The sequence below is a fragment of the Calliphora vicina genome, chromosome 3 (genome assembly GCF_958450345.1).
Source record: "Calliphora vicina chromosome 3, idCalVici1.1, whole genome shotgun sequence".
NCBI lineage: Eukaryota > Metazoa > Arthropoda > Insecta > Diptera > Calliphoridae > Calliphora > Calliphora vicina.
Window position 1 is genome coordinate 9,285,573 of NC_088782.1, and position 14,718 is coordinate 9,300,290.

Genomic DNA, 14,718 nt, shown 5'->3' on the forward strand with positions numbered 1-14,718 from the left:
TCTGGATTTCAATGAAGTCCTTAGAAGTTAGAAGAAACATTTCTTCTTTATTATTCCTTCATGGAATTGTTTGTGGTACCATAGATTGCCCTGATCTATTGAATAATATTAATATTTCTGTTCCTCAGAGATCTCTAAGGAAATTTCAATTTTTTCATACTTATTTGCATAGAACTGATTATGCCAGAAATGAACCTCTTAATAAATCAATTAGGTTATTTAATACCTTTTGCCAATATTTAGATATAAGTCAATCCAATAATATTTTTAAATCCCAATTAAATAATTTATTATAAATGTTAATTTAGTTTTAAGTTTCTAGTCTGTAAGGATTTTTGTATCCATAGACTAAATGACCATAGACTAGTTAATTGTAGTTTTTATATATAGGTAGTAGCTTTTATTAACCATATAAGGCCCTTAAGGGCTCAGTTATGTAAATAAAGAATTAATAAAAAAAAATGAATTAAATAAAAAATAGAACATTAAATACTACAGATTTGAAAATAAAAGTATCCAGCTTCTAGCTTTAAAAATACGTCAAAAGAAAGTCTCATTACTCACATTAACAGAAAAAAAATTAAAACTAAAACTAAAATACATTAAATCTATAAAATAAAAGTCCATTCATTATTAATTGTTGGCAACTTTAAGGGAAGCAAATTCACTGCTCAACAATTTCATAACATCAGCATGTTTACGATCATCACGTTTGAATTTCTTGTAATTGTCCTTGACAAATTTGGCAAAGCCAGTGGCTTCTTTAACGGGTGTGGGAATAATATTGCCAGCCTTATCCTTTTTATTGAGGAAAACCTCAATAGCACCATGACAATAGGAGCAACGTATGTTTTCCACTTTTTTTGATTTGGAATGGGCATGGGATCTAAATTAAGATATGAAATATTATAAATTTTGCAATATAAATTACAGGACTCAAAGTAAAACCTACTTGGCGGCACATAAAGTACATTTGTACGTGTATTTATACTCTATATCATATTGATGGCAAACACCAATTTTGGGTATTTCTGGAAAAGTAGCATTTGCTCGGCGAGCCCACTCTTTCCAGGTACTGCCATGACCACCTTCACCATTAAATATCCAGGTGGCCGCATGACACAACTCATGTATCAGAGTACAACGCAAACGATCGCCACTTGTCAACACTTTGTCGCTTAGTTCTATAACACTGGATCTTAAGCCCAACCTAAAACGTTTTGATTTTGAGAAAATAGGTTTGTAATAAATTGTATTTTAGTTTTAGAATGAGTGTCGTCTGTCTGCCTTACTTCTTTTTATTCAAACATCTGCCTGCAGTATTCGAAAGTTTCTTATTCCATGTTATAGGCACATTTAGTTGGTTCTTAAATAATTTTTCATTGTACATGTCATAAAGTATTTTGGATAGATCTTCTTTCTTGGTGCGATAATTATCACGATAGTACAAGGCATCGGGATGGCATAAGGTTTTACTAACGGTGACTAATAATACAAAACAAAATAAGAAATAGTATGTTTAAGAATCTTTGCTTAAAATCAAAAGAGCCTTCAAATCAAATATTTACCATCTAAAGATTTTAAAAAGTTGTATTTATAATCCGGGGTTTGACAGAGATCATGTAAGGACTTCGGCCCTTTAGATTTCACTGTTAATGGAGTTTTAAATTTAGCCTCATTATCTGTTTTTGTTTTGGGTGTAACGCCACCTTGCGTGTTGGCGTTCTTATCAGTTTTCTTAGTTGATCCTTTCTTTTTAGGCGAGGGGGTCAATTGAAAAATGGGTTTACCCGTTTTAACCGATTCCAATTGTTTGTTAACCAAATCTAAAGCCTTTGGCCGACCTCGACTATCAAACGGACAAAAGCCCTTATCATCTAAGATCTCACCCTCCTCTATATTTCTATTAATTGTTTTAGGGGTATTTTCTTTATACTTTGTTGCAGCATCTTCTACAGGCAAATCAATTTCATCATCATCTCCAAAATTGGGCGTAAATAGTTTTCTTTTGGTTTTCTTGTTAGACGAGGGCAATTTGGCCTTGTCTTCATGTCGGCAAGTCTTTAAAATATCCTGTAAACGTGAGGCAAAGGTAACATCATGATTTGCTGGTGGACTTTCGGGCACATCATCCTGTACTTCAACTTCTTCCTTAGACAAATCCAAATAAACTATTTCACCCTCTTTGGATTTATTTAGTTTTTTCGTTAATATATCAGATTTATCGCTGCGTCCTTGCCGTTTGGTGGTATTAGTCTTTCTATTTCTAGCTTTGGGTTTTGGCGAATTTTCAAAATCTGAATCCGAATTGTCCAGCTCTATTTCTGAAGCATTTTTACTCCATGATTCATCGGCATCATCGTCGTCCGAAGCATTATTACTTTCAGAATTCGAATCATTATCAATTAACTGACGCCATCTACCGTCAGTGACACGACCCTTATTGACGACAACTTTAGCCACGGGTGTACGAATTGCTTTTCTTTCGGTTTGTGGCATGAATTTTGTATCCGCCTTTTCATTTTTTTTAAAGGGTTTTTTAAAATTCCTCGGTTCTGTAGAGACTTCTTTGTTTTGTTTGGCTGTTTTCGGTGTGGCAAGCCGTGTGGAATCCAAATTTGTTTTGACAATATTTCGGCGAACTTTTTTCATATAGATGATTGTTATAAATTTAAATTAGTTTCAGGAATTTTTTAAAAAAAATGTAGGGTAAGATTTTAATGATAGTAAAAAGATGTATACAAAAAGTTTTTCTTTCAAATCGGAAAAATTAAATTAAAATAAAAATTTTCTTTTTTTTAAATTTAAAAAAAAATTTACATGGATTTGCTTCGACGGGAAACTTACATAATGAAAAATCATCCAAAATACTTTCTTCCACCATTACTTTATGGTTAGACTTCTTTTCCTTGGATTTCCTAATCTCATTCTTCCTTAGCGAAGACGTTTTGGAATTACTACAATTTTTATCGCTGCTTGGGTTACAGCGCATAACATCGGGTGTCTGCCACGACTCGCCATATACTTGAGTAAGAATTTTATGAGCTTGCTTTAGAAAGTTTTCATCTTCGACAATTTCCACAGAATCAGAGGATTTGTTTGGAGAATTTTCTATTCCATCCACAAGAGGAGGAGCTTGAGCTTTTAATTGCATTTGTTTACATGGCTTCTCAGCGATACAGGAATCTCTACTTTGATTATTAGAATCACTACTCTGATCATCATCGAACGCTTGTTGTTCAGCAGCTAGAGGTTTTAATTGCATTTGTTTACATGTCTTCTCAGCGATACTGGAATCCCTACTTTGATCATTAGATTCACTACTGTGATCATCATCATGATCTTTCCATTCTACATTTTGTTGTTGACTTTTTCTTTTCTTCTCATAACTTTGTTCATCATCTTCACTAGTTTCTGTGGAAGTGGTGTTGGGTATATGTATTTTAATATTGATTTTAGCCGATATATTAATCTTTGCCATAGACATTTGTATTTGAGAAATTTGTTCATCATACTCAGAATCATCATCGCTGGACTCTTCCCGGTGAAAACTATTGGAAAGCTTCTTGTTATCGGAATTATCACCTTTAGCAGGAGATTTTTCTTTAAAACTTTCATCATCAGTTTCTGAAATGGTTATGGAATGTTCTGGCGCACTAGCATTAGCATCATTACTTTCGGATGAAGAGTTTATAATAAGTGAATCTTGTTTATGGCCAGAATCGTTCAAACTTTGTGGCGTCGAGTGTAAAGATATAGAGGAAATATTTTTGTAATCTCCTCTTTTTTCAGGTGTTTTATAATCTCGAGTGTTATTATAGACTATGGATTGTTGCATATCGTTAAAATTACTGATTAAAGAATTTGCCATAGTATCATCATTAACTAGCCTATGAGGATCTGTATCTTTATTTTCTGTAGTAGGCAGCTGTGTATTTTCTTCTGTTTCCAAATTGGCCAATCTACGAGAATTTTCTTTATTTAGAGGAGTTTTATTTTTAAGGTTAGAATTAATTTTGGGGGTTCTTTCATTTACATCCTCGGTCAGAGAAAATTCAGTATTACATTGCGTTTCATCATTGGCAATTCTGTACACATTATTTTCATTATCGTGGTTAATTTTAGGACTCCTGTGAAGGTTAGAAAGAACTTTGGGAGTTTTTTCCACATCAGGGACCGACATTACGGTATTGTCTTGAGTTTCGTCATTTGCCAGTCTGTGCACATTTTTTATTTTGTCATTGCTATTGGGAGATATTTGTTCTTCAGATTCGGTTAAAATTTCAGAATTATTGTCAATATATTGCTCATTTTCCAATGATTTTTCTAAAGCTTTAAGACGTTTTTCTCTTTCTAGCTGAGATTTAGGTGTAACTTCTTCATCTACATCAGGCGTCATTGATTCTGTGTCCGCAGATGCAATTTGATGAGATTTTGCTAGTGTTTCTTGTATTTTGTCAATTTGTTTATTGCTTATCATCTGATCTATAGTATCGTTAAAGTCTATGTGACCCTGTTCCAGCATAACACGTCTCTCTACAGAAACATCTCTTAGAAAGGCCGCCACACGTTCAGCTTTATTATCAGTAAGGCTGGGAAGTCTAAGATTTTCAGATGTTAAAGTAGTTGAGGGTAAGCTGGAAGTGGCCATTACATCTGGTTCCTGCTCATGGTGGCTTTCAGAAGTATCTGATATGGTAATTGCTTCATCTTCCTCTTCCTCCTCCTCATCATCAGTCATTTCATAGCCTTTTTCCAATTCATTATTATTTGAGGAGTTTAAATTAATTGCTACGGTTTCTTGATCAACAGCTTCTTTAACATTTATGGGAATATTGTGTACAATGTGTATATTATTTTCCAAACTAATGCTAGAACGTTGACTTTCAGTGGACACCAACTGAGAGTGTTCACTTAAATTGCACGTGGAACCGGATGACAAAGAAATCGGTCTAGATTGCACAGCCATTGAAGCAATTTGTTGTGATAACAATTCTACATCTTCCTGCAGTTGTGTGGGATTATCATAATCTAGAGACACTTGCAAAGCATCCATGGTTAACTCCTCCTCATCTGCACTAACTGAATCATGGCCACCAGTTTCCTTAGAAGATTCACTACGTAATAAAGGATTTTGTCCTGATTGTTGTTCCTCTTCAAATTGTTTTGATATATCTCTGCTGACACTATCGCGTTTTTCCTGTTGCCTCTGCTGTTCAGTTTCAGCTAGCTGCTGTTGTTTCTTTTTATTGGAAGACAATGTTAATTTAGCAAAGCCTTAAAGAATACATACACAAAAGAAAGGAAATAAATTCAGTTGGTAAAACACTGTTCTTTGAAATTCACTTTGTTTTTAAACTTACGATCACTAATGGGCAGTTTAATTTTTGTCGGATCTATAGCTTGTAATAAATTATAACTTGGTATGGGATCCATTTTATCGGTAAACAAATTTCATCAAAACGATTTTAAATTTAAGGCTTCCTTTTAATTTATTTAAATGAAACTCAAAGTCGATCACTATGTAAGGCACGCTTCACTTTAATTAGGAAATCAAAGGCGATGATATTTAATACGAACGCCGTTGAATGTTTCTTTCAAAATGTAAAGCATATTTTAGGGAGCGCAATAGAAAAATACTCACTAAACACAGCCCAGAAGGGTTGTATTTTAGAACAACCGTTTAATTCAAATGTATGTTCTCTGAATTTAAAAAGGTGATTTATATTTGTATAGGAAATTATGTAAATCTTAGCTTTGATGACTTTTGAAACTTTAATAACTTATCTTCTAATTAATTTGCCACGTAAAAAACATAAAAATTGAATATAACTTTAGACAATTAAAAAATGCATGGAATACTTTTTTGAGAAATATGACAAAAAATTCTTTTTAAGATTTTTATTTATGAATATTTGTTAATGAAATATAGATTTTTCTATTGAAAATGCAAAAATAAAAACAAATTTTAAAATTTGTTATTAGGAATCACGCAATTCCCAATAAAGTTTTGAAAAAGTCCAAAAAGCGGATTTTTAGTTTTTCCATCCATACCAGGGGCGGCGTAATCAGAACCCTTTACAAAATAATTAAGAACATATTGGGCCATATATGTATGTATGTAATGGATTACTATATGTTGATATAGACTATGCGATTTGAGAATTTTTGCCCTAAAGTGGAATTTTACATAAAAATAGGCGTATTTTGGATGGACCAAGTAACATGAGTATCAACAATTTTTTAAATTTGTTTCCATTTAAAATATTTAATGTAAAGTTAGATTTTCAAAAAGTATAAATCTTAGAAATTTTTTAGATAAATTAAAAAGAAAAAATGTACTGTAAAACTGACAACACTTCCTCTTTGCGCATGTAAAATTACATATTAGTTTTGACAGGAGTCAACTGACAGATGCCTGTTGACAGGAGCAGGAGCCCTTTATGACAAAAAAATCTATTTCAGAAGTACATTTGTATGGAGGCTAGGTAAAATAATGGACCGATTTTAATAGGCTTCATCCTTTGGTCCGAAACAAATGCGATCTGTACTTCGCTCACAATTTTACATGGACAACCAGCCAGACGGACGGACAGACTTCGTTAAATCGACTCGTTCAGTGTTAGCCTAATATATCCAAAAAAAATAAACTGTCTTTTCCCCCAATGTGGATTGAAACACTTTTTCATAAAACTCAAAATACTGTCACATTCAAATCTACATATTTTTACAAAAATATTTGTTTAACTTTTAAAAAATCACAAAACTAAAAGTAAAAATATAACAAAATGGAACAAAATCTCGAGGGTCTAAATTTCGTGCCTTCGCTAACGCAAAACACAACACCACCCAGCAGCGGCAGATCTCGCATAACTCTCAACCGAAAACGGTACAAATTTGAACAAAGAAACCATGCAATTTATTTTAATATCTTTTAATTTCAGATGCCAGCACTCAATAATCTGCTATAATGGCAACTATGAAGGTGATAGGAGCATGTTTAAAGACAAACAATACGAATTGGAACGTTTCCGTTTGGCAGACACGGAAAGTGATACAGAATTTCCAAAAGACTCAACAAGACGTTCCACATTCTCAGTAAAGGCTCAGAATAAGACGACATCTTTAGCTTGGCGTCTAATACAATATCTAATGCAACAATTTCTAAAACCCGAATTAAGAGCAACATTATCCCATAAAATAGAAAATTTCATGGAAAGTACTTGGTATAACAGATTTACAAAATGGTGGAAATTTATAACAGTTTTGTTAACATATATTTTTTATATTACTTCCCTATTTTGTAAACGTTTGGCCTTGTTGGGCAATATTTTGTGGAAGAGACGTGTTATATTTCGTAATTTAACCAGACGTTTATTGTGGTGGCTGATATTGGCCAAATGTAATGATTTCTCGCTATTCGCTCTAATTTTGTTTAGCTGTCCGGTGCTGTTAGTTTTGTCCCTATTTGGTTTTTTAATATGCATTTGCAGCGGCCTTAAAGAGCTTGTACATTATTGGGCAAATTTTATAAACAAAATTTAATTGTTTATAAAATAATTTTATGTGAAGTGGTGTTTTTAATTTAATTTAATAAAAAATCTCGGAAATGCAACAAAATAAATCTGTATGTAGAGAAAAACCACAAAAGAATTTTGAGAAAATCAAATGAACAACAGCAACAACAATGCACAAACATTTCCGCTTTAAATGATTATAATGATCAGTCTCATGAACCTCATTATGATCATAGAGAAGAGATGGAGATGCTCGTGATTGTTATTGTGATGCCGTGTTACTGTTACTAATCTTTATTAGCATTTTACTTGACCGAGCGACCATCCATCCGTCCAGTGGTTTGGCTCCACACAATGAAATGCGTTCAATTATAAATAAACTCAAGTACCATTCCCCCATTTTCCACAAAAAAAAATAAACAACAAAATTACTAAATAAAGTATTATTCCATGAAATTGTTTGTGCGTTTTTTGTTGAGTCCCGTCTCGTTTTGTCTTGCACTTTAGCAGAATTTATTAATCATATAATACATATCATACAAAATATTATAAAAATACTTTTTTTTATATATAAAATTATACATTTTATATCTCCAATTTGATAACAATTGTTTAAATATAAATACTATGTTTATTAATGTCCGCCGCACCTCTTTTTTATTTTCCCCTATTCTGCTTACAAGTGTCACAACAAAGAATTCTCTTTTATTTTACGTCTTTTTTTCAATTAATGGTTCAATAAACTAAAACAGAAATTAATTTGTTTGCAGTAATTTTTGCAATATTTACTTCGCCAAATGTGGAAATAATTTGGAATATAGAAATGACTAGCTAACAATTCGTCAAAATAGGGTTTAAACTGGCAGAGTTTTGAATATCAGGAGTGTACAATATACATAAATAGCTGACGATCAATCTTTTTGTTTTCAAAAACTGTAAAACAACAGGTGAATTGTTTTAAATCCATATCATGTATGTATGTATATAAAACACAAAAAATGTTTCCACATACCTATGTATGTCCCCCATAGACTTGAAATCATCCAACCGATTAGCTCCAATCCGGTTTCATTGGAAAGAAAATTTTGTGAAGATGTTTTTAGACACCTAAAAGAACACATTAGGCCCATTCAATCCATTCGTGAAGCCGATTTTCAAATTTTCCCATACAAATATTTTTCCTAATTTAGAACTTTTGAAAATGTGTGTGTCTTAAAATTTTATATGTAGGTACTTCTCCCGTAGTATAGATCCACTAAGAAGGGATTTTTGGAAATTTGAATTTTAATGGGGTAAAAACTGGGATAAAAGGGGCGAACACCGAGTTTTGCTACATTTTACTTTTTTTTGTATCCCATATCCCAGAAATTAAATTTAAATGGAATGTAGTGCTTCTAAAAAAATTTCAAATGGATTTTGGAACTTTTTAGAAATTTGAACGTATAAGGGGATGTATTGATCCCTCTTTTTGGTACTTTTTTTACAAAAATATTTAAAAACAAGTAAGAGAGCTATATTCAGCTGTGCCGAATTTTATATACCCTTCATCAAAATATACTTTAAAATAAAAATTTTAAATATTTTTAGGTAAACAAAATTTAATTTTTTTTCCAGTTGTTTTTTCGAAATTGTTTTTTAAAATTTTTTTTTTTAAATTTAATTTTTTTTTTTTAAATTTTAGATTTTAAATTTTTTAGTTTTTAAATTTTTTTTTTAATATTTAGTGAAAAAAAATTTTGGTGAAAAAAAATTCGAGTTAAAAAATATTTTTTCCGATTTCGACACATTGTAGCTCCAACTTACTATGGTCTTATATACGTCGTTGCACAGGTCAAATATCTATCATTAGATATCCATATTGTCTATATTAATGATTTAGTAATCCAGATATGGGTCAAAAATAGGTCAAAAATCGAGGTTGTCCTGGTTTTTTCCTTATATCTCCATTTGTGGACCGATTTTCTCGATTTTAAATAGCAACCGAGTCGGAAGAATTTCGGAGATATTAATGTATCATTCGTGTAAGTTATTTGGGGGATGCAGAAAGTTGATTTCAACACACAGACGGACATGGCTATATAGACTCTGCTATCTATAACGATTCAGAATATATATACTTTGTGGGGTCGGAAATGAAAAATGTAGAAATTACAAACGGAATGACAAACTTATTATATACCCTTGCCACTCATGGATTTACGATTTTAGCGGCAATAACATGTGAAATTTTGTTCCCATGAAATAAATATCCATTTCCCTCGAAGGGAAAATTGCTATCTTGATGCTTCCATGAACTTCTAATTCACAATAGTTAATTTTGTTCGTAACAACTGTTTATTGTTTACAAAATTCCATCTAAAAAATTACAACATGGGGAATTTTTTCACATGAACACAGTTGATGAACGAAAAAAGTAAAAGGGAACATATTTCATGTGAAGTATTTATTTGCGATAGGAGTGAATAAATATGTTTTTTTTCTTCCGAGGGACAATAAATGCGGTACTTTTTGAAACGCAATGGTTCATGCACAAATTTTTCTTGCTAATTCATAAATAGATTTTGTTTTAAACTGTCGAACTCGAAATCTGATATATTAGTTTCAGTTTTCGGTTTCATATCAGTCAAGTATATTTCTACTTTAGTAAAAACTGAGTGGTTAATAATGACTTTCGTCATAATTATGGATATCCTATTTACACATTTCCAATTTTTGCGGCAAAAATTCAAATGTTCAACTTGCGCTTTTTGAAAAAAAAATTACGGTTCAATTCCTAATACTTCGACGACATAAAGAGCTTAATGTAGCAAATTTTATAACGATAGCGAAATAGAATTGCTTACCCAAAATTTACTTATTTCGGAGCCCCAAGAAAACGCCAAACAACCGAAGAAATGCTTTTTGTAGATAGTGCTATGAGATTATAAATTGAATTTTTTTTGAAAATTCTTTTTGTGTTAAAGGGGAATTTATAAAAATAGTAGGGGAGGGGTTTGGGTTTTGATAGCAACTTTTTTGAAATGGTATTTGTGGAAAGTGATATGAGAATGTAGATTGAGATCTTTTTTGAAAATCTTTGGTGAGTTGGTAGGGGGGAGGTTTATTAGAAAAGATAAGGTTTTATGATGTAGATCCCTTGGAAAACATTTTTGCCGCAATTTTGGCTTTTTGACACATTGTGCAATGTATTATTATTGTATCACCCCAAAGGTTCGTATTCTCAGGATCCTTCTGGGATGTCATGGAAGGAGAGGTCATCTATATTCAGATAAAAGTTACAAACTTTCACGAGACGTGTCACACAGGTCCTACGAGGATACAAAGGTATGTGATCGAAGATTCTACTTGAAATATGCAAAACTGTCTAAAAGGGGCCTTAATGAGTCACATGATGTTTTCAAATAAACTCCCGATCAATAGCTACTTCCAGGGTATCTCAGAGGCAGGACCTGCATATATGTATACATGCAGAATCCATATGATCACAGTTTGTTCTAAACAAGATAACTATAGAGCCATAAATTTTGTAATCACAGGATACCATATTTGGATGGATGTCGTACTTGAAAGCCGCCAACTGTCTGTAGCAGATACCGAAATGATACAGTCGAGGAAAACAAGAATCATTCTGGCAGAATTGAGGTAAGGATGTTGAAACAGGTTTAGTAGTGGCCGTCACGTCCCCAAATTACTGTTAGCATGAGATCATGGTCCACCCTACCCCTACATTTTCAACAGTTTAGTCCAATCTTCTTCTTCACTTTGATCGTATCTCCAATTGATATATTAAATTGAGTATCAACAAGTAAGAGAGCTATTAAATTATACTTTAAAATAAATATTTTTAAATATTTTTAGGTAAACAAAATTTAATTTTTTTTTAAATTGTTTTGCAACATTTTTTTTTCGAAATTGTTTTTTAATTTTTTTTAAAAAAGCTTTTTTCAAATTTTTTTAAAATTTTTTTTTTTTGGAAAAAAAATGTATGACAAAAAAAAATTTTTGATGAAAAAAAAATTCGGGTCAAAAAATATTTTTCCCGATTTTGACCCATTGTAGGTCCAACTTACTATAGCCTTATCTACATCGTTACAATGGACTTTGAAATATCTATCATTAGATATCCATATTGTCTATATTAATGACTTAGTAATCCATATATAGATCAAAAATCGAGGTTGCCCCGGTTTTTTGCTCATATCTCCGTTTTTTATGGACGGATTTTGCTGATTTTAAATAGCAAACTTCTCGAAAGTATTTCTGAAAGAATTATTTAAGATTTGGATCACGAAGATATCTGGGGTCTTCAGAAAATTGATTTCAACTAACAGACGGACAGACAGACAGACGGACATGGCTTAATCGACTCCGCTATCTATAAGGATCCAGAATATATACAGAAATGAAAAATGTAGAAATTACAAACGGAATGACAAACTTATATATACCCTTCTCACGAAGGTGAAGGGTATAAAAATACGTTCTTATAAAGAATTTGTTATTAAAACTTAGATTAGATGAGCTATTGCTTTCACCGAAATAAATAAAAAGTTTTTCTCCAGCAATTGTATGTCCTTAAAAATTAAATTTTAAAAATTGAAGGGCATTTGTTGCTTCATCAAAATAGTTTATTAATAATTGATAACTATTATGACATACCTATTAACCTTGACATTAACATTGACATTGTATTATTAGGAAAAATTTAAAACTCTCCACATACAATGTATTAGTTAATTAAACTACCATGCAGTTTAAAAAAAATGTCAATTTGACACTTATTACTTATACTTGTTAACTTTTGTATCTAAATGAGTATTAGCATTTACATTTCGCCAACGAATTCACTAGTATACGAGTACATTCTAGTTATCACAAGTTTTTGAAAATAAATTCACTGAAAATTATCGGAATTTGTTACCAATCGAATTTTTCGATTCCAGCAACAGAAATTAGTTGAACCCATTTAGTATATTGTTGGCACATCTGAGAAATTATATCATTAATCTAAATCTTTCGATTCATAAAAAATTCGGTGGCAACAGCGAATGGATTTTTACAGTTTAGAAATTCAACGTTGTGGAACTAGTTCAATAAATTGCTGGTTAGTCTTTAAAAATCTAGCAAATTCCTTTTTGTGAAACTAGAGTAACGAACTACAGGGTATGTTTTTCATTTGATTATGAAATATATGCATAAGTTCACTATTTAATTGGTGGCTAAATTGACATGTCTGTTTTTATTTATTGCATCTACTCTATTCTATATTAAACACCTTTATTAAATGATAATTTCGAATACATGTCTCCATATCATTAAAATATCAAACATTTAATTAAAATGGTTACTCATGCAATAGTTCTTGCTTTCAACAATTACTAATGTAACTTACTACCATATAATTTTCCAAAAAAATTAAACTTTTTATTGTTAATTTTTTTTTAAAAAAAGTAGCGTGTTCAAATTAATTTCAATTGTATATTTGCTAAATTTAGTAGGAATAGATTTAATGCGACAAATTGCAAAGTGAATATTTAATTGTAAATAAAAGTTAAATAAAAATACAGTTTCAGATTTAAAATTTCCATAATATATTATAAAATATAAAACAAGTAAGAGAGCTATATTCGACTGTGCCGAATCTTATATACCCTTCACCAAATTATACTTTAAAATACAAATTTTAAATGTTTTTAGGTAAAAAATTTTTTTTTTTTTCAAAATTTAAGAAAAAAGAATTTTTAAATTTTTTTTTTTAAATTTATTAGTGAAACAAAATTTTGAAAAAAAAAAATTTCAAAATTTTTTTTAAATTTTGTAAATAAATTTTGTTTTAAAAAATTTATTAGTGAAAAAAATGTTGATAAAAAAAATCGGGTTAAAAAATATGTTTCCCGATTTTGACCCATTGTAGGTCCAAACTACTATAACCTTATATAGTACATCGTTGCAATGGACTTTGAAATATCTATCATTAGATATCCATATTGCCTATATTAATGACTTATTAATCCAGATATATGTAGATCAAAAATAGGCCAAACATCGAGGTTGTCTCGGTTTTTTCCTTTTATCTTAGCCATTTGTAAATCGATTTTTTCGATTTCAAATAGCAACCGAGCCGGGAGAATTCCCGATATATTGATGTATTAATCATGTTTCTAAATTATTTGGAGGCTATGGAAAGTTGATTTTAACATACAGACGGGCATGGCTATGTCGACTTCTATAACGATCCAGAATATATATATTTTGTGTAGAATGTATAAATTACAAATTATATACATATATCCTTGCCCCTCATGTCGGAGGGTATAAAAATAGTATATCGAAATGTGTACGTAATTATCGTTGTAATGAGATATAAATTACAAAATTTGAACAAGAAATTTAGAAAAAACAAGTAAGAGTGCTATATTCGAATCTATATGTGCTATATTCGAATCTATATGCCGAATCTTATATACCCTTCACCAAATTATACCTTAAAATTTTAAATATTTTTAGGTAAACAAAATTTAATTTTTTGGAAAAAAAAATTTTTCCATTGTTATTTTAAATTTTTAAAATTTTTTTTTTTTAAATTTTAAAACAATTTTTTTTTGTCTTTTAATTTTTTTTTTTTTTGAAAAAAAAAAATTCGGGTTAAATTTTTTTTTCCGATTTTGACCCATTGTGGTCCAACTTACTATGGTCTTATATACGTTGCAAATGTCTTTGAAATATCTATCATTAGATATCCATATTGTCTATATTAATGCCTTAGTAATCCAGATATAGGTCAAAAATCGAGGTTGTCTTGATTTTTTCCTCATATATCAACCATTTGTGGACCGATTTTGCTGATTTTAAATAGCAAAATTCTCGAAAGCATGTCTGACAGAATTATTGAAGATTTGGATCCCAAAGATATCTGGGGTCTTCAGAAAATTCATTTCAACAGACAGACGGTCAGACAGACAGACGGACATGGCTTAATCGACTCCGCTATCTATAAGGATCCAGAATATATATACTTTATAGGGTCGGAAATGAAAAATGTAGAAATTACAAACGGAATGACAAACTTGAAAAAAAATAAAAATTAACATATTTCGAAAAAAATTAAAATAAAACAAATTTTTATTTAAAATATATCCGTATTTACTTGTGTATGAGTTTTTGTCTACGTAGGATACCATTAACCTATTCGCAGGTATGG

General features: G+C 30.9%; 2 protein-coding genes across 4 annotated transcripts in view; both read right to left on the minus strand.

Annotated features, from left to right (window-relative positions):
- drpr (draper) overlaps window positions 1-14,718 on the minus strand; it is a 55,830-nt gene that overhangs the window by 17,562 nt on the left and 23,550 nt on the right. The gene's annotated exons all lie outside the window — the stretch shown is intronic.
- On the minus strand, window positions 372-5,479 carry Gcna (Germ cell nuclear acidic peptidase). The gene is made up of 6 exons (XM_065505523.1): window positions 5,364-5,479; window positions 2,848-5,277; window positions 1,569-2,642; window positions 1,293-1,485; window positions 953-1,210; window positions 372-886 (listed from the first exon to the last, which is right to left on the minus strand). Exons 1-6 carry the CDS (start codon window positions 5,434-5,436, stop codon window positions 634-636), a joined length of 4,281 nt encoding a protein of 1,426 aa, XP_065361595.1. The 5' UTR covers window positions 5,437-5,479; the 3' UTR covers window positions 372-633.